Genomic DNA, 19769 nt, shown 5'->3' with positions numbered 1-19769 from the left:
TTCTTTCTTTCTATTGTAATACAGCTTTTTGTATTTGCCTTCAGGAAAAAATTATGATCATCCATCAACATTAATATGGTCTGCTTAATAGTTACACCTGAGGGACTAAATACCAAACATTTACCTTTTCACAAGTTCAGTTTCTACCAACAGGCAGTAAAAACTTAAAACTTTTAATTATCCAATTTTTTATGTGCAAAAGCATGAAACTAATTTCTAACATACTAAAATTCTAAAAAATGTAGTTATTCACAATCTGGCCTTTGAAGCACATATTTTTTTGTTTATTTGTTTGTTAACAGATGCCAGGAGTCTGAAGGACTTCTTCATTCTTGTTTTATATTAATTCTTCCTTTCACAGTTATATAGCTGGTGCATGGTAGTGCACATCTGTAATCCCAGTAACTCAGAAGACTTGAGACTAGAGCATCACCACAAGTTTGAGGCTAGCCTGGGCTACATAATCAGTCTGAGGCTAGACTGTACTATTAGGGGAGAGCCCTGTCTCAAAAAATCCTTAAACAAATAAAAATTTTCTATAAAAAAAGACTATATGCCCTATCAAAAAATATGGTAATAAGAGTAAAAGCCTTTTAATTTGTACGAACACATTTTTCCCTTATTCTTTTCTTTCACTTGCCTAGCACAAAGCCCTGTATCACTTTTTATGTAAGTAATTATACTTATGAAATTTCTTAATAAAACCTCTAAAATTTAATAAAGTCTTCTTTATTGATTTTTGGCTCAAGTTTTTAAGTTACTATCACTTATTACAAAAGAAATTGATCATGGTAAATTATTTTATATGCAAAGAAAAAAGTTATGTTGTCCCAGCAATTAGTAAATAATCTTTTGAAACAAATTAATTATGAGTGTTACCTAGTTCCAAAGTTGTATTTTCCCCTTATCCTAGAATACCTAAAGATCCAGACACATTCAGTACTCTTTGTTGTCACATGTGTATTTCTAAGAACCAACCTCTTCCCTCACAGAAGCAGTATCTATGCTATACTTACTGAGCCAATGCCATCCATCAGTGTTAAGAGTGAAGCTACAATTCTTTTTTCTACTTCATTCTGAGCTCCTTCTCTTTTAGGGCAAAGTGCATCCAGCTCATCAATAAAAATAATTGATGGATGCCTGGAAACAAGTAAAATGAAACCTCTAATTTACATTTAATTTTAAATTTTAATTGAAAAACATCAAATTTAGAATTTATTTAATATTATAGACAAAGGCATTAGAATGTTAAGCCAAAAAACCTCAAATGCATTCTTGCCTCAATTATTTAACTCACAACCTCATATTCAAGTCTATCTGCCCTCATTAAAAGACAGAGCAATGAGAAAGGTTTACACTCATGAGATGAGTCCATGCGCTGGTACCACTCTCCTGCCAATGTCCACTAAATTATTATGGCTCGACTGAATGAGAAACTGAGGCCAGAGATGATGTTACCTTATAATAGCCTTTAAGCCCAAAGGATATAAAGTAGAAATGTCATCTTTTTCTTTAACCTATTTTTAAAAAGTACTTTCTAAATGACCAATTCTGCTATAAAAAGATGTGAACTGTCTCACAAGAAGTTTCAACTGCCACCAACACAACAACAAAACCATACCAAATAGTAAGGTATACCACTAGTTCTCGTATTTCAGTATCTTCACCATAAAATGCTTAATCTACTATCACTGGGCAGAAAAGGCACTTAAATGGCAGTTCTTTGATAAAGGGACAGTAATATGACATCCTATGAAAAAAATGGTAGAGACACAGACATATTTTAAACACTATTATATTAAATCAAGCTATAGACCATATTCTAATACTCACTGCAATGCAACATAGCAACCTAAACTGAGGAATAATAATTATTAAAGAACAAAAGACTGCCACTTGGAAGCAATCTCATTGTAACAAAATTTCAAAAATAAAGTCTACTAAAGAGATTAAGTGCATTAGACATACATAGGTGCTCTAAAGAAACTAATAAAATATATAAATGTTTCTGTAAGGTAATATGATTTATCAAACAAAATTTTTAATTCTACTTTATGTAATTTAATAACTCATCAAAAATCGAAAGCAAAACTAGAAACAGATTAAACAGAATATCATTAAACCTACAAACTATTCATAGAGCTATCATGTATGCTATTCTTTACTCTAGGTGAAATGCTAGTATATCACTTTAAATACCACAGCATTGACTATTAATTCCAAAACATCAAAAATAAAGAATACCGTAGAGTGGCTTCAGCAAATATCTGACGTAGTCTTGCTTCAGTCTCACCATAGAATCTATAACAAATAAAAAAGATTAAGTATCTTTTCTAACTGTTTCTAAAACTGTCTATAAAAGGTAATCTGATATTTCAAATATTTCTAGAATACTTAAAATTACTTTCAAAACTTATTTCCCAAATAATTTTATACATATTAAAAAGAAAATTAAATATATTGCAAGGTATGAAATATCAGAAATTCCATACTATACAGTCATTTTGAAAAGTCATACATGAGAAGTATGCTTAATACATGTTAAGTTTACTTTATTAAGTCATGTACCTACTTGCTTATAATTTCAGGACCGTTAATTACAGAAACATAGGCTCCAACTTCATTAGCAATAGCCTTGGCAATCATTGTCTTTCCAGTACCTGGAGGGCCATAGAGTAACACTCCTCTAGGAGCTGGAATCCCTACAAGAAAAAACAAAGAACAATGAATTCAGTATTACTAGGTTTCTTATCAATTTTGGCATACAACTTCAAACATGAGTTATAGATGTATATATGTTACCTTAAACCACAAAATCGAAAGTCAGATCTTCCCAGAAAAACTACTACCCCAATACAGATCCCCAACAATAACATTTTCCTGCTCCATACTAGGTTTCTTACAAATTCAAATATAAGTTATAAATATACATTTATCTTACACTACAAAATCAAAAGTTTGACCTGCCTCCATTAAAATATATTACTCCAAACACTGATCCACAACAGTAACATTTTTTTTTGCTCTGCAGACCACAATCAGAAATAAGCTGTACACTCAGGTAGGCATGATGGTGCACATGTACACCCATCTATTCTAGAGGCTGAGGCAGAAAGGATCACAAATTTGAGACCAACCTGGCAAACTTACCAAGACCCTGACTCAAAGAGTAAGAGGGGCTACAGATACAGCTCAGCGGCAGAGTGCCTCTGAATTTAATCCTCAGTACAAAAAAAAAAAACCTTAACATACTCACGGTGCTGCCACATCCAGCCTGCACTGCAAGTTCAGTAACTTGAAAATCCAGAAGAGGCAAAACAAACCACCAATCACAATTTTCTTAAAATTAGTCATCTTACAGAATATAAATGTAACTAGCAAAATATAAAACCAAAAGATTTGTGTTGTCTACATGTATGTGTGCATGCATGTGTGTGTGTGTATACATATATATATATATATATGTATGTATGTAATTGCAAAGGATGTAGACAGCAATCACACAGAGAAAGCCATGAGTTCCCTAGGAGTCAACTCACCCCTTTAAATACTTGCCTCAATGTATATCCTGTATTTCCCAACAAGTTATAAGCAACCTATGTATATATTTTAGTCATTATAATCGATCTAACATGACAAGATACTTATTACAGACACAATAGAAGCAACTGTTTAATACATGCTATTTAAAGAGACAGGGTTGGGTGTGGTGACACATGCCTGTAATCCCAGCAGTTAGGAGGCTAAGACAGAAAAGTTGCTGAGAGTTTGAGGCCAGGCTGAGCTATAAGGGGAGTTCAGGGCCAGCCTGAACTGTATGGTAAAACACTGTTTCCAAAAGACAGCAAAAGAAGAAGAAGAAAAAAAAAAAGAGCTGTCACTAGTACACAAGCTAGAGACTAAAGCACAAAGAATAATTCATTTCACTAGCATCTACCAAAGCAACTAACACCTTCTACTACACAAGTGGCCAGGAAAAAACAAAAAAAAAGATAAGTGTGTAGTCATTAGGTAAGTAGGAATCACCAAATGCTTTTTTGTCTGTTTGGGTTTTTTGGAGATAGGGTTTTGCTTTGTGACTCAGGCTGGCCTCAAACTTGTAACAATTCTGCCTCAGTCGCCTGAGCACTGGGATTACAATCATGCACTACTAGACTGGGTTTTACAAATGCTTTTTAGTTTGAATTGAACACTTCTAGATATAATAAACTAAAGATATCCTACCATAACTCTTGAAAAGTTCAGGTTGTTTGAGAGGCAATTCAATCATTTCTCTAATTGCTTTCAGCTGACTGTTTAAGCCTCCTATCATATCATAAGTTACTTTGAACTGGTTTTGTCCTTTTGAATTCATATGAATCTTTCTAAGATTGACCCTTGTTGTTGAAGAAATAAAATAGAAAGTGTCAGTATTGCACTTTGCTTCCATTTTGACAGATTTTAGTAATTTCCTTTCATCAATTAGTTGCTTATCTACTTCTCTGGCAGACTCAAGACTACATGGAAGAGATGTGACTTCCTCTAGCTCAAGTCCATTGCCAGCCCCAGGGCCTGGTGTAACATCCAACGAAATGTCACTGGCTCTATGTGCAATTCTGTCATCAGCAGATTTACAAGGAGTACTTCTTAAAGCTTGGCTCTGGGGCTCCGCCAGCTCTAAATGGCTTAGTTGGAAGGATATATCCAAGCTACTGGTTTCCATGCTGGACTGTTCAGAGGCAATTCCCTGAGCAGCAGTAGAGTCACTGTGAGGCTTTCCCAAAATCATGCCATCTGCTCCTTTCACTTGCAACACTTGTAACTTGCACAGTCGTCCATAGAAGGTACAATACAGAAAGTTGCCTGGTAAAACAATCTTGCCATCTAGAAAACAATTTATTAAATATACATGTCATCACAATTTTTATCAGTTTAATATTTTTAATAGTAACTTCCTTGCTATTCAATCTTTCCTGAATGAAGAGATTAAATCAAATCTGCAATACTGATAAAATGTCATGAAAAATACAGGACCTATTATTCCCCTATGATATATCATTAGATGGAGATACAAAAGATACTCCTTCAAATCTAGTACATGCAATAGATCTCAGTCTATCAACTATATTAACAAATAGCCAGAAGTCTATATTTGTCAAGAAACTAAACTAAAATGGCATACCTAAACCAACATACCAACATAATGTTTCTCAATGGAAGAAGCAAAAGTGCAACAATTAAAGAAGTTCTATGACTGACTTTGCCCACAGACAACCATATACATTCCACTACTCAACTGTTAGTGATTCTACTGGCAACCGTCTCAACAGAATATTTATTAATTAAGATAAATAATCTTTCAAGTATTTTGAAGACAATTATGGTCATAAGACCTCAATGACATTTTATTTCATGCTGCCTTTCTGCTTAAAGTTTAAGAACTTACAATACGACTCTCACCTAGTTTTCTCAGAATACAAGAAGTTAGTTCTTCTTCATTGATTTCCCGATCTTTGTCACTACACAAAAACATAAAAGAATCAGAATTAAGTGCATAAGAAAATGAGCTGTGATATAGAATTGGACAAGACTCAAATCTAATTTCTCCATCAGATCAACATGGAATCTAATTTGATTCAGTTCTTGTCCAATTCGGTTTGTGAATAGAATCATGAAAAGAACTAAGTTCGAAAATCAAGGTACCACTATATATAGTGATAATAATAGCTTGCAACCTGAAAATAGTTGATTTACACAATTTTGGAATGACTTACACTTTTCAGACACTTCTTAAAGCAACAAATGTATTATTTGCAATTTAGTGCCTAAATCATATGGTAATGAAATCATTATCTTTCTTGGATAATGAAATCATTTCAGTCTCATTATGTTTTTATTAGAATAAGAAATGTCAGAGTACAATACACAGAGAAAAGGTAAGCACTGCTTTATAAAACATTAACTTATCACACACAATATACAGATCCATGCATGTGTACATATATATAAAATCACATTTTATGTAAATGTACATAGGAACACAAAATCTGTATATGTACACTGAATCTGTGGAAATACACAAATCATAAGAGAGTGTACGTAGGTATATTAGTCAAACACATCTGAAAAAACACTGGCCTTTTCATTCCTTCTTGAACTTGTCTTAGAGACAGGCTTTTATTCACACTTGACTTCATTCCTTTCACATAATCTATCTTTTCAAGAAAATTAAATCCTATATATTATTACTTGGGAAAGTAGAAGTAATGATTGCAATGAAAATGTATTCTGGAAAAGGGGCAAGGCTGAGGAAACACTGAGACCCCTTTCTTCCTATTCAAAACTGTCTTACAGGACAGTGGCTTACTCAAGTGCAGAAAGCAGGTATATCTAAAGATTAGTGCATTTATTAAGATGTCTGTTCTTTACGAATTTTCAAAACGCGAGCATTTTTCCTTCTGCCTGTGTACACAGCGCAAGAGGCCAAAAGTTGTCTAGTTCTGCAACCAGCAGACATAAGGACAGAGGGAGACTTCTTAGCAAGCATATCTGGACAAAATCTATACCTGTTCTCTAATCACATTATCAATATTTTTTTTGTTGTTTTGTTTTTAAGTTTTTATCAATACCGGGGATCGAACTCACGACTGCCTGTTTGCAAGGCAGGCGCTTATGCCACTGAGCTAAATCCCCAGCCCCCACATTATCAATATTAAAACAAATCCATTTATCCTCATGATCTATGGATGCTAATCAGCAAATTTATCTACTCATTAAATTTTTTAGTACTCTAAAAGTTAATACTCGCAGTGCCTACTGGATGTGATTATTGGGTATGTCAGAGTAGAATAAAATTTGGGTCATGCAACACCAACTGCTGTCAGCTAAGGCAGAGTAAGGTGACACTGGCCTCTTTTTCAGTTCTCATTCAAGGATGACTGGCACAGAGATAGGATGAGATGGTGTGGTATACACCAAGAAGCTCTCAAGCTAGCTGGAGGGATCTGAATCCCATCTGTGGCACCTATAGTGGGGCAGACTCAGCCAAGGTCTTTTTTATTTCTCATCTCCTCTTCTCTTCAGTAACATGAAATAAATTTTTACTGGATACCAGAATGAGTGGTTTTTGTTGGTTTGTTGACTTTTTAAATGGTATTAGAGGTTGAATACAGTCTCACATGCTAAGCAAACACTCCATGACTGAGCTACATTCTCAGATCTTTTTTTTTTTTTTTGTATAATTTTTTTTTTCTTTTTATCGGTACCAGGGATCAAACTCACAACCACGCACTTGCAAGGCAGGCACTTATGCCGCTGAACTAAATGCCCAGCCCCTTCTCAGATCTTTTTTTAAATGTCTTATTTTGACATAGGCTCTTATCAAGTTTCCCAGGTTGGCCTAGAATCTGCAATCATCCTGCCTCTTTTCCTGATAGCTGACACTGCATGTTCATGTACTACCACACCCAACAAGAATGGGTGTTTAAAAGATTTAAGATTACAGTCTGTATAAAATACACATATATATGTACATACTTTCCTCTGGGAATAATGGTTTAGTATTTCCTAAGTGTTCAATATAACTTTTTTAAATAGAAAACAATTTATTTACACAACTACAAAGATAAAGCAATTATCATGGCAAATACTTTGAGGACTTCATCCCAGTTCTGTTATAAGAAACTAAACTAAAAAGGCAGAAATTAAAGGATATAACCTAAAAGGCTATAACAGAGCACACTGGAATATATATATATATATATATATATATATATATATATATAACAGTAAAAGAAGTCAACTAGTTTTGCATTTAGTAGAAAAATGAATACATAAAAAGTTATCCTGGGGCTGGGGGTTTAGCTTAGCGGCATAAGCGCCTGCCTTGCAAGCAGGCAGTCCTGAGTTCGATCCCTGGTACCAATAAAAACGAAAAAGACAAAAAAAAAAAAAAAAAAAAAGTTATCCTTTGGAAGGAACTCCTCCAACACTATTAATAAAATTTCTCAGTTGTTGCAAAAGATTGAAATTACTGAATTTCCTAATACAAAATTAACTTCGTGCCAACTCTGCTTCCACATTTAAAATGTATGATTTTTTTAAAATATGTTTTTAAAAGATCCCATTTAAAATGTACAGTTCTCTGTAACAGGTAATCATTATTTACCTAAAACTGAAATATTAAGACCACTTATTTTCCCTCATTGAATTTACTTGAGCCCATTTCTTCATCTATGAAAAATGGGATAAATATGGACACTTTGCAGGGTGCTGAAGAATTAAATGGGAGAAGACAAAGGGTAAATTTGTTTGTACTCACAAACGCACATGTATACCCATGTATGCAATATACACAATATATAAGGTTGCCTGCCCTTTTCTTCTCAGCTTTTTAAATTTTATTGAACATTGTTATGTTTTATATCTAGATATCCTCCCACCCCGAGCCTCATGAGCCTGAAGGTGATGATTTTGTAAAACTATTAGATTATGGGGGCAGAATAGCTGATGTGGCATTAGAAGGTGAGGTATGGTGGGAAGAAGATAACAACTGTGACTGGAAGCAGAAAGGGGATCTGTCTTCCAAGCCCCTCTTTTGACCTCTCTGCTTCCTTCTCTCACCTCCAGGAGATGAGTGGTTTTCTTCCACTCAAGCCTTCCACTATGCCCCTCTGCCATACTGTCCTGCCATATCGCTAGCAGAAAACAGCCCAAAATCTCTACAAACTGTAAACCAAAATAAACCTCTCATCCTTTAACTTCTGAGTAATGAGCACTTGTCTCAGTGATGAGAAGAGTAAGATAAACATTTTCTTATTTTTAAACAAAAGTAAATGTCAAAATTCAAACTTAGAATCTAAAAAAGTAGAAAGAGAAGAAAACATTTTAAACCTCAAGCTGATGATTAGAAAATGTTTCATGATTCTTGCATATAATATGAACACATTCCTGAATTATTAAGTTGATATTAAAATATTCAAAAGGTAGTTTTATAAAGTGAATTTTGATCAGACTTAATTTGCAAACTAAGCCAAAATCTTATTAAAGAATATCTAAAAGCACAGATGATACACCTTATTGATAGGTAGGTTCAAACAAGTACTATTTAAAAAGGACTTTGGTGAAGGACTATTTAAAATTCTGATAATAATAAATCTTTTTATTAAGTTGAATTCATGAATTAAAAAATACAACTAGTTTCTTTTAACAGTCTTAATTGCTTATCTACTCATAGTGAGTTACTCCTTTATAAGAAAAATAACAAGCCTTGATTACACTGCAAGTTAAAATGAAAATAAAGGTCACCAATATTAATCAATAATAATAATTCTCACCTAATATACCAAGGCATGCTCTAACTACAGGACCTGAGAGTCCTTAGTTCATAAATTACATACCATGTGCTAGTTTATACTGTCTCATACAGTAGGCCAGTAGCGCTCACCACATGTCATTATCAAGCACTAAAATATGACTAATCTGGAATATGCTGTAAGTGTAACACATATACTGTATTTTGAACACTTAGTTTCAATGGAATGTGAAATATCTTATTAGGAAGTGTTTTTATAATTATTTTAAGTTTAGGTAGACGGGCATGGTGGCTCAGGCCTGTAATCCCAGCACTCTGGAGGCTAAGGCAGGAAGATCGCTGCAAGTTCAAGACTAGTCTGGGCTACAAAGTGAGCTCAAGGCCAGCCTGAACTGCACAGCGAGACCCTGTCTCCAGAAGACCAAAAAAAAAAGTAGTTTAGGTAAGATATTACATATACTGGATACATAAATTATACCATTATAATTCACTTAACCTGTTTACTATTTAAAGTAGCTATTACAAAATGGGAATTACATATGCGGCTTATGTTTGTGACTCTCTTTATATTTTTACTGGGTAGCACTGATCAGGTAGTCACCAAAGAAAAGAGCCAAACCTCAGTGCCAAGTCCATTTCCTGAGCCTGTAGCACAGCACCTACAAGAGGCTGCACCTGGATGGCATCACCAGCCCTTACACCAACATTCTTCTGTGCCATCTCACTCAGTCCAACCTTGCCTCCAGGAAACCCTGCCACTGGCCAAGCTGTATAAACCTGCCCAGACAGAGTAAATAAAAATGTTAGAAAATATGATTTTTATAGTATATTTTTGCAATATGTAATAATTACATGCATCTTGGGGAACTGGTACCTCTCTCCTGACGCTTACAGAAAATCATCAATTTATAAAGAACACTAATCACAGCTAAACATATGAATACACAAAGCAATTCCTTCCCCAAAGCAGTTACAATCTGACATAAACTACAGTAAAATAAATTGCATTTTGAAAAAAACAAAAGGCTACATAGGCTACAAAAAATAAATTACATAGTTTGGTGACTATCAGGAAATGTACTCACAGTGAAGATGGCAAAAGATTAATAACGTACATTTGAAAAAAAAAGACAAAAATGTTATAGATTACAAGAAAATTAAATATACGTGTGAGTGTGTGCACGCCCATATTTTGAAAGCAAGATAACTAGTAAATTAATCCAGCCTGGAACTTAAACTATATCCAGGAAGTAGCAAGAGACAAAACACAACAGCTTTGTCAAAACCTGAATCTCATATCAAATTTAAATGTTTAGGGAAAAAGACCAAAGATTTCTGGCTTGAACTCACATATTCACAATCCTGTTTTCTACAAAATAAAGCATAATACAAATATAAAGAATGGAAAAGGTGGGAAAGGTGTTATCATCAGCAAACAGGCAATTTCAAAAACACTTCCTCGAGTTCAACTGTGTGTGAAAGAAGCAAAAGAAGAAACCATGGGACAGAACATGGTAGCAAAGGAGACAGTCAAGCTATGGAAAATCCAAGACAGTTTCTGGGCATGGAGACTCAGGTAAAAACAGAGTCATGAAATCACTTGCATAAAGAAATTGTTCCCTTTTTAATGAAATAAGTCTCCACAGAAATACAATGGAGTAGAAGACAGGCCAAAAGGGATGTGTCATTTCCTCCCTGGAGAAAAGATCTCTCTCTATTGGAGATTATAGAGGTTACTATTCTCAGCGTAGCTGTAGGCAAAAAAAGGAAGTTTCTGTACATGTGAGTATTCTAAAATATACATATCATTTAATCCTCCTTATATGGACCAAATTGTCTCAGATATTTCTAACCTAAGGAAACAAAAAGGACTCTTACCTCTTGCTTTCCATTCAAGCTGGTAAGCAACACTGGTCGACCTATACATATATTTGCAGACTTCATAGTGTTGAGTCCAAAGTGAACAAGGGAGTTCTGGAATGTTTTAGGAACTTTGCCATCTACTATGAAGAAAAAGTAAGTTATTTTTGTACTACTTTTGTAAATAAAATGAATTCATGTTTCTTTTTGCACAAGATGAAAACCATCCTTCCATATAATCATATGAATGGATTCAGCATACCCTAGAGAAACCACTGCTCCAAACCTGATTGCAACAAATCTAAATCCAAGCCCTTTTGAGTGTCTACTGAAAAAATGAGTGTTAACTAAGACGCTCTCATTTCATCAAGAACTAATTATTCTTGCAATACAGCATCTCTGAGCTTTCTGTAGTACAAATTTTGAGACAGTGCTTTTATTCAAAGGTTTCAATTGGGAATTAGCAAACCTAACTAGCTCTAGAGCAATGGTGATGAACCCATGACACACATACCACAGAAGGCTGTATCACTGCAAACTCCAAAAGGTTCATCACTGCTCTAGAGGATTAAGTTGTATTTCCACTTGTGACCTATTTGCTCCAGGATTTGCCTTCCCTAACTAGCTTCACACCTCCATATCAATGGAGATCATTTTCAAACACCCATTCACTGGCCTCCTTTCCCAATACATTACCATTTTATTTACTCCTTAACCATCCAAAACTATGCAAGCTATCCACAAAGTTCCCTTCTCTAGTTCCCATTCCTCCTGTACTTCAAAATTTTATTTCAGTATACAGTCTACTCCATTAACTACCCTCATATTTACTGAGTACTCTGTCAAGACTGACTTTAAATATAATAATTTCAAAGAACCACTCGCTCTTCATTTATTCATTCAGCAAATATGTACTATGTAGCTACTATATAGCAGGTACCCTAATAGACAATTTTGTGCACACAGCCTTGACCTCACAGACTTTATAATCCAACAAGATTAGGGAATTACCCAACTATCACTGAATAAGTGCAGAATTACAAACTCAGATAAATGAAAGAATGACTGAAAATACTAGCAGAACCTATGTGCGAACAAATTTGGAAGAATCAGAGAATGTTTCTCAAAGGAAGTAATGTTAAACTTCAAAACTAAAAGAAGAGTAAGAAATAATAAATTAAGAGAAGAAAAATAGTAAGTGAAGACAAGAAAAATATAATTCTCAACAAAGAGAATACGTACAGATATCTGGGCAGCCATCAATATCATGCACCCTGCAGGTAACAGGCAGCAATGTGAAATAAGAGTGACTATGGAAGGAAGGTCAAAACCATCAAGACAGTGAACTACATCAAAAGGCTGGCCACTACACTGACAGTAATGGTAGGCCATTTGAGGGATATAAAGCAGTGTCATTACAGCATTATTTTAAAATATCATTCTGGCTGCAAGGGGGAAAAGACATAAGAAAGGGAGCAAATTGGAAACAGAAATATGAATTTAAAAGGCTAATGTAACAGGCCAGTTGAGAGACAGTGGTGTCTGAGACTTTGGTGGAAACAACAGGAATAGTATAAAAGGAATATGGAGAAAATTTAGGTGATAAATAGGACTTAGTACTAGAATGGATATACGATATATTCTAAATGAGTGAAATGGATGACTTCTAAATTCTGAATTCTGTAATGGCAAATTGAATAGAACTAGAGTTCAATTTACTGGAGGAAATTTAGACTTATGGAGTCAGTCTTGAAGCACTTTTAAGAAATCCAGGAAACTACTGAAGAATGCCATTCAGAACACAGTCTACAATTCAGTAGAACAATACCATTCAGAACATGATCTACAAAATGTTTGTTATTGGTTCAAATAAGACAAAAGTATAAAAAAATGAAAATAAGCATTTACAAGATTTTACTGTTATTTCACAAAATAATTCTTCATCTGAGGAATCTAGTAATTTTTAATTTGCTTCTGATAACTTATCTTTCTGATACATCATTTTTATTTTGTTTTACAGAAATGCTGATCTATGGCTGTAAATTCTAAAACCTTCACCACTGAGAGTTGGAGCATCACTGGTCCAAAAGACAATCGTGGCAGGGAAAACATCTACACTGAGTGGTGCAAGCCTAAGGCCTGCACAATGAACTCCACTTAGCTGTTCAAGCTTGGCACCTCACTGGTAGGGCCCTGCCTAGGGCCCCCAAACAGCCAGGACCTTCGGTAGGTTGCTCAGGTCTTAAGCTAGGCCATGCCCAGCGACCCTGAGTGACAGGACAACTGCCCATGTTGAGGGGCATGAGCCAAAGGCCTGCACACAGTGAACTCCACTTAGCTGTTTAACCTCAGCATCTTGCTTGGATCCTAGTAGGGCCCCACTCAGTGTTCCCAAACAACTGGGGAGTTTTGGTGTGCTGTGTGGCATCAGCTGAAGGCCTGCACAGCATATTCCATCTAGCAGTTCAGCCTTGGTACACCACTCAGAACTCAGCAGAGTCCTGCCCAGCAACTTCAAGCACCCATGGAGCTTCGGTGGCCTGCATGGGGTATGCTGAAATCCACCCAGTGTATTCCCCCAAGTTAAGGAGCCTTCAAGCGCCACTACGGACTTCATAAGGCCTGCCTAAAGACCCCCTCTCAACCAGGGAAACTCCCTGCAGTATGAACAGACATCTTTAACCCAGGAAGCAACTGAAACCTTGCATTCGGCTTCCCTAGGGAAATACAGGAAAACGAGAAAACAAAAGAGCAAAATGCCATCTCAAACAAGCCTAGGAGACATGGACATAGAAGAAAGTGTAACCCATACACCTGAAACTTCTGGAACGATACCAAAGTATCGATAGGAACGATACTAAAGTAAAGAAACAACTCTATGAAGCTGTAAAAGAATGCAGATCAGAAATAATCTCCCAGGTAAAAAAAGAAATGGCAAGCATAACAAAAGAAATGCTGAACACATCTAAAGAAGACATAGTATAAAAAATTAAGGAGCACTGCAAAAAGATGGAAAGTTTGCATGAACAATATCAGAATACAACAGAATTCATGAAATGAGTCAAGGAGATATCCAGGAAATCAAAAATTCTACTGAAAGCTGGCAAAACTGATTAAATTAATGTGAATAGACTTTCAGACCTCGAAGACAAGATTGCAGATAGTGAACAAGAAAGAGCTTTTAAAATAACAAGGAATCAAGAGTAACAATTCAGCAGTTGTCAGATGATGTAAAAAAAAAAAAAAAACAATATAACATTGATAGGTGCAAATGAAAAAGAAGGTGACAACACAAATGATATAAAAAGCCTATTTACACCAGTAGTAGCCGAAAACTTCCCAAGCATGGGAAAGGAAACTGACATACATGCAAGTGAAACATATAGAACTCCAATTAGCCATAATCAAAATAAATCTACACCTAGACATACAATAATCAACATCCCAGAAATTCAACAAAAGAGCAGAAAATTAAAAGCTGTTTGAGAAAAGAAACAGATTACCTACAAAGGTAAAGCCCATCAGAATCACAGCAGACATCTCAACACAAAGAAGTTAATAACAGCATGGAGTGAAGTATTTCAGATCCTAAAGGAAAACGATTTCCAACTCAGAATGATGTACTCTGCAAAACTGTCCTTCAAAATTGATGGAGAAATCAGATACTTCCATGAAAAAGAACAGCTGAAGAACTTCATGATTACCAAACCAACCCTGCAAAGAATACTAAAAGATATTCTAGATAGACCTAAAAATAACTATGAATCCAAGAACAACAACAGAAAAAAATCCACTAAGCAAAGCAAACAATTAAAGAAAGGGGAAAGGTAAAGAACCAACAGCAAAAAGATAACATGACAAAAATGAGCCAATATGTATCAGTTATAACCATTAAAGTAAATGGCCTCAGTTCACCAATTAAAAGAAACAAACTAGCAGAATGGATCAAGAAACAACATCCAAGCTGGGGAGTTGTTCAGCAGCACAAGCATCTGCCTCTCAAGTGCAGTACATGAGTTTGATCCTCAGTACCAAAAAAAAAGATAGAAAAAGAAAAGAAACAGCATCCAACCGTACACTATATACAAAAAACCCATCTAACCTAAAAGGAAATTCATAGACTAAAAGTCAAAGGATGAAAAACAATACTACATTAGGGACCAAAAAAAAAAAAAAAAAAAAACAGCAGGGATAGCTATTCTGTTTGCAGACAATGTGAAATTCAAACCATGATCAAAAGAGTTAAAGGAGGTCACTACATATTAGGTAGGGAAAAACTTCAAGAGAATGAGATAATAATCCTAAATATATATACACCAAATATGGGAGCACTCAGCCATGGAAAATAAATGTTAATAGAAATGAAAAATCAAATAAGCAATAACACAATTATAACAGGAGACCTTAACACCACATGACACAAAGAGACAGATCAATTAGACAGAAAATCAGCAAAGAAATAATAAAATTGAATCAAACTTGTGAACAAATGGAACTTAATAGACGTGTACAGAATGTTTTACCCAACATCAGAATATACATTTTTCTAAGCTTCACATGGGACATTCTCGAAAAGAAACCATATACTACCACACAGAACATGCTTAAGTAAATGTAAAAGAATCAAAATTCTAACGGATATAACAGCAAGTGCGTATAGGGGTGTTGAATAGCTGACTATATTAATGTTTTTGGATCATTGAACACAGCTGTTTGTAGTCTCTCTGTTTGAATGTCTACTTTGTATTCTTTGATACTGTGATTTGAGCAACTATTTCCAAGATGATAATATGTAATCTATTAACAGGTGATTTCTTACTGTTATGTTTTTTTTTTGTAGTTCTGTATTATATGTAACCTTACACTGCTTTGTTTTGTTTTGTGTTTTTCTCTTTTTCCTCTTAAATAAAAAAAAAAAGAATCAAAATTACCCCATGCATATTATCTGATTATAGTCCCATGAAACTAGAAATTAATAACAAAAGAAACTGCAAAAACTCCACAAATACATGGAAATTAAATAATACACTCCTGAACAATCAATGGGTCACAGAGGAAATTAAAGAAGAAATTAAACAATATCTACAAGAAAATGAAAATACAAATACAACTTACTGGAACCTGTGGAATGCAATGAAAGCAATCCTCAGAGGGAAATTCATTGTGGTGAATTCCCACATCAGGAAAACAGAATGAACACAAATAAATAACCTGATGTTATACCTCAAACATGTAGAAAAAGAAGAGTAAGTCAGGACCAAAGCCAAAAGAATGGAGGAAATTATAAAGATCAGAGCAGAAATTACAGAAAACAATACAAAGAATTAAGAAATCAAAGAGTTGGTTTTTGGAAAAAATAAACAAAATTGATAAGCCCCTAGCCAACCTTATTTTTAAAAGGAAAGAAAAACTCAAATTCATGCAATAAGGAATAAAAAGAGTGAAATCACTATAAACCCTGTAGAAATACAGAAGATCATCAATAACTACTTCGAAAACCTTTATTCTCACAGGTTCCATAATACAGAATAAATGGACAGATTCCTAGAAACTTATGAATTACCAAAGCTGGAGCAAGAAGATGTGTAGCTGCTGAATATCCCAATTTCAGTGAATAATGGTTTTATTTTTTGTTTTGATTGGTTTTGTTGTACTCTAAGAAAATAGCTTCGTTATATGTGTATTATAACAAAACCTGTAACAGGGGCTTACTGTATGTGTTTTCCTTCTTATGTCTTTGGATGACCTAATTGATATGTTAATCAATGCTCTTCTCTGTAAAGAATTGTAAAACCTTACCTAATTGATACATTAACCATTGTTGCCCTCTACAAACTACAGAAGTTGTACTAAAACAAGCTAACAAGGGTTGTTAATCACTGTTAGGTGCCTCTATTCTCCGCTAAAGAGCTAAAGAAAACTAGGATGGCCCTCTGATTTACACTTGTTTGAAGTAACTTGCTTGTGTGCAGGGAGATTGCTTATTAGCATAACCCTTTCCCTGACCTTGATCCCCCTCCCCAGAAAGAAAGAAAAACATAACCCCCGTTTTCTGTTCTGTATCGCACCTTATTGCCTCCCTTCTCCCCTTACCTATCTATCTAGGCTAGGCCATAAAAATTTGGGGTTTCTGATGGCCTCTTCCTGACCCAGTGGTGGTCTGTCATAAAATGTGCCTTAGCTTCAGAGAAATTACAGGAAAATGTTGTGGCTTAACCCTAATGCACCAAAAGGGTTAAGTTCCAAATCCTTGTGAAGGCTTAAGTTTCAGCTTCTTGTAACTTTCGACCCCTTCCCACCTGTTAGTGTTAAGGAGCTGTCCTAAGATAATTAGCTTTCTACTTTCTTCTCCAAATGCTACTGCAGATAATTCTTATCTGCAGGATGGGAGTAACTCAAAAGGCGCCAAAGGCTCCCGAGGTTGTCAGAACTAAGTGGACAGCTATACAGTTTCCAGATTCGGGTCAACAAGTTTGATGGCTCTGCAGGTTTCTTTGCTTCTCCCCGCCCCTCCTTTTTCTCCAGCCTCTTTTTAAAGTCCTCCCTTCAGTCTCTGGCACGCAGTCTCCAAATTGGCTCCAGGAGACTCATCACCAGGCCTGGTCTAATAAAGCCTTTGCTACCTAAATTTAGGTCTCTTGCTTCCTTGGATTTTATACCGGGGTCTGAGTTATTACAGTTTTAGTCTGTTTTCTATTATTCGATTTCAATATGTGTAAAGGTATAGTCAGCTATTTTGAAGAGAACAAAAGAACAAAAGACTTTATGGTAGCCATTGTTGATTTTCCCATTGTTTAGTTTGAAGGCTTATAATGCTTTCATTTTTTTGTTTTGATTAGTTTTATAATATTTTGTTTAGTTTGAATTCATTGCATCTGAAGATATGGACAACCATTTCAAAGAAAACAAGAGACATTATGGTAGCCACTGTTGATTTCCCTGTTACCTTGTTTTGAAATCCTGTGTTGCTTGCATTGTTCTGTTCTGATCTGCTTTGCTCTGTTTTTGCTTTGTTTTGTTTTATTCTTTAAAAAAAATAAAAAATTTTTTAAAAAACCAATTATACCAAGGCCCGAGAACAGTATGAACTACAAAAGTAAATCTGAAAATGAAGAGAGAGGAAACTCTTGACATTCTTGACAAGGAGAAGATTTAGACAGAAAAACAGAATTAGCACTAACAACTGAAAAACTTCAACATTTAATGGTCAGGTGGAAAAGGATAAAACTACAAAGGAAATAGTTTGACAAGCATGGCAAACATCTAAGGAAAGTCTAACGACATAAAATAAGTATTTCAAAGAAGAGATTGACAAGCGGAACACACCTATCATCCCAGCATTCTTGGAAACTGATAGACAGACTCATATTCAAGCCTTGTGCAGGTGTTTTAGTGATTCAAGGATACCCTGTCTCAAAATAAAAATGCTTGAGGATGGAGCTCAGTGTAGAAGCCTTAGGTTCAATAACGATATGATGAAGGTGAAAAACGAAAGAAAAAAGTGCCAAACACTACTGTGATTAAAGCAAATGATGAAAAACTATCGGATTTATCAATATGGAGATGATCAATGACTATGACAGAATAATTTCCATGGTATGAAGTGGAAAGCAAATATCAGGATTCAAATACGGTCTCTGACTCTTAGCATCTGTGTAATCTGAGGCACGTAATTCACCTTTTTTAGTCTGTAAAATAGAACTAGTCTAGAGCGCAGTGGTGCACTCCTGTAATCCCTGCTACTTGGGAGGCTGAATGAGGAGGATGGTAAATTCAATAATAGCCTGGGAAACTTGGTGATATCGTTTCAAAATAAAAAATAAAAAGGGCTGGGGATATGACCCAATGATAAGACCACAGACACATAAAAACAACCTACAACTCTGTATAAGATCACAGCTTCAGTGAAAGCTACATGAAAGGTGTCTGCGACACAGCTAAGCTACTAACAAGTATGAACACTAGTACTAGCCCTTATCAATTCACAGAACCTGTGCAACAATGGAAGAAAAAACTTTTCATTTTTAAAGATAATGTCTCTTAGAGAGGATGGACTCCTATTTTTACGAGTTTTCTGGTCGACACATCCTACTCTCGTTAGGTACGAACAATTTTGCACAGGTAGCTGGGATAATAATCGTAATTGAGGCAAAATTCATTTTAAGTGCAACTTAACAATTTTAAACAATTTCCTTTAGAAAAAAAAACTTGACAAAATCATTTCTGCCAAACTTTCCCAGTGGAGGCAGAGGTACACTAACAGTGTCTCAAACACCTCAGTCTTGCTCCCTCCCACCCTGTTCTTTCCAAGCCCGGCCCCCTCTACCGGGCAGCGACATCGGCCTCCCACCCCTCAAGCAGCGCCCGCTCAGAACTCTTTACCCTTTTCTAGGAAGTTGGTCACCACCAGAGTCCCAGCTGCCACCAAGTCTGAGGCCCCTGAACGAGAGGAAGCTGGAGAAGACAAGGGAGAACCATTTTCCGAGCTTTGGTTCAATCGCTTTCGGCTCTTCTTGGAAGACATGACGCGAGAACCACCGGAGCAGAGCTGCAGCACAGCGAAGCAGAAGCTGAGCCGGCTCCCGGAGCGCGCGTGTGTCTGAGGGAGAAAACTTCC

General features: G+C 35.5%; 1 protein-coding gene across 6 annotated transcripts in view; it reads right to left on the bottom strand.

The window, feature by feature from the left end:
• The window catches only part of Afg2a (AFG2 AAA ATPase homolog A), a 316612-nt gene extending 296896 nt beyond the window's left edge, over positions 1–19716 (bottom strand). For 3 of the 6 annotated variants that reach the window (XR_010051441.1, XM_005006770.4, XM_063260741.1), the window contains exons 1-8: positions 19535–19681; positions 11171–11295; positions 9912–10069; positions 5440–5498; positions 4225–4863; positions 2573–2702; positions 2245–2301; positions 1017–1140 (exon numbers count right to left, since the gene is read on the bottom strand). Coding sequence is in view for 5 of the 6 variants with exons in the window: in XM_005006770.4 (XP_005006827.2) it covers positions 1017–1140; positions 2245–2301; positions 2573–2702; positions 4225–4863; positions 5440–5498; positions 9912–10069; positions 11171–11295; positions 19535–19676 (1434 nt within the window). In the remaining variant the exon portion in view is untranslated. Of the gene's footprint in view, positions 1–1016; positions 1141–2244; positions 2302–2572; positions 2703–4224; positions 4864–5439; positions 5499–9911; positions 10070–11170; positions 11296–19534 lie in introns of all 6 variants that reach the window. The other 3 variants (XM_003477089.5, XM_063260739.1, XM_063260740.1) reach the window with 3 other exon arrangements.
• Positions 19717–19769: the final 53 nt, after the last annotated feature.

This window comes from Cavia porcellus, unplaced genomic scaffold (assembly GCF_034190915.1).
Source record: "Cavia porcellus strain 051 isolate PalLab524CR breed Dunkin Hartley unplaced genomic scaffold, mCavPor4.1 scaffold_14, whole genome shotgun sequence".
Taxonomy (NCBI): Eukaryota; Metazoa; Chordata; class Mammalia; order Rodentia; family Caviidae; genus Cavia; species Cavia porcellus.
This window is presented reverse-complemented; position numbering and strand designations above follow the sequence as displayed.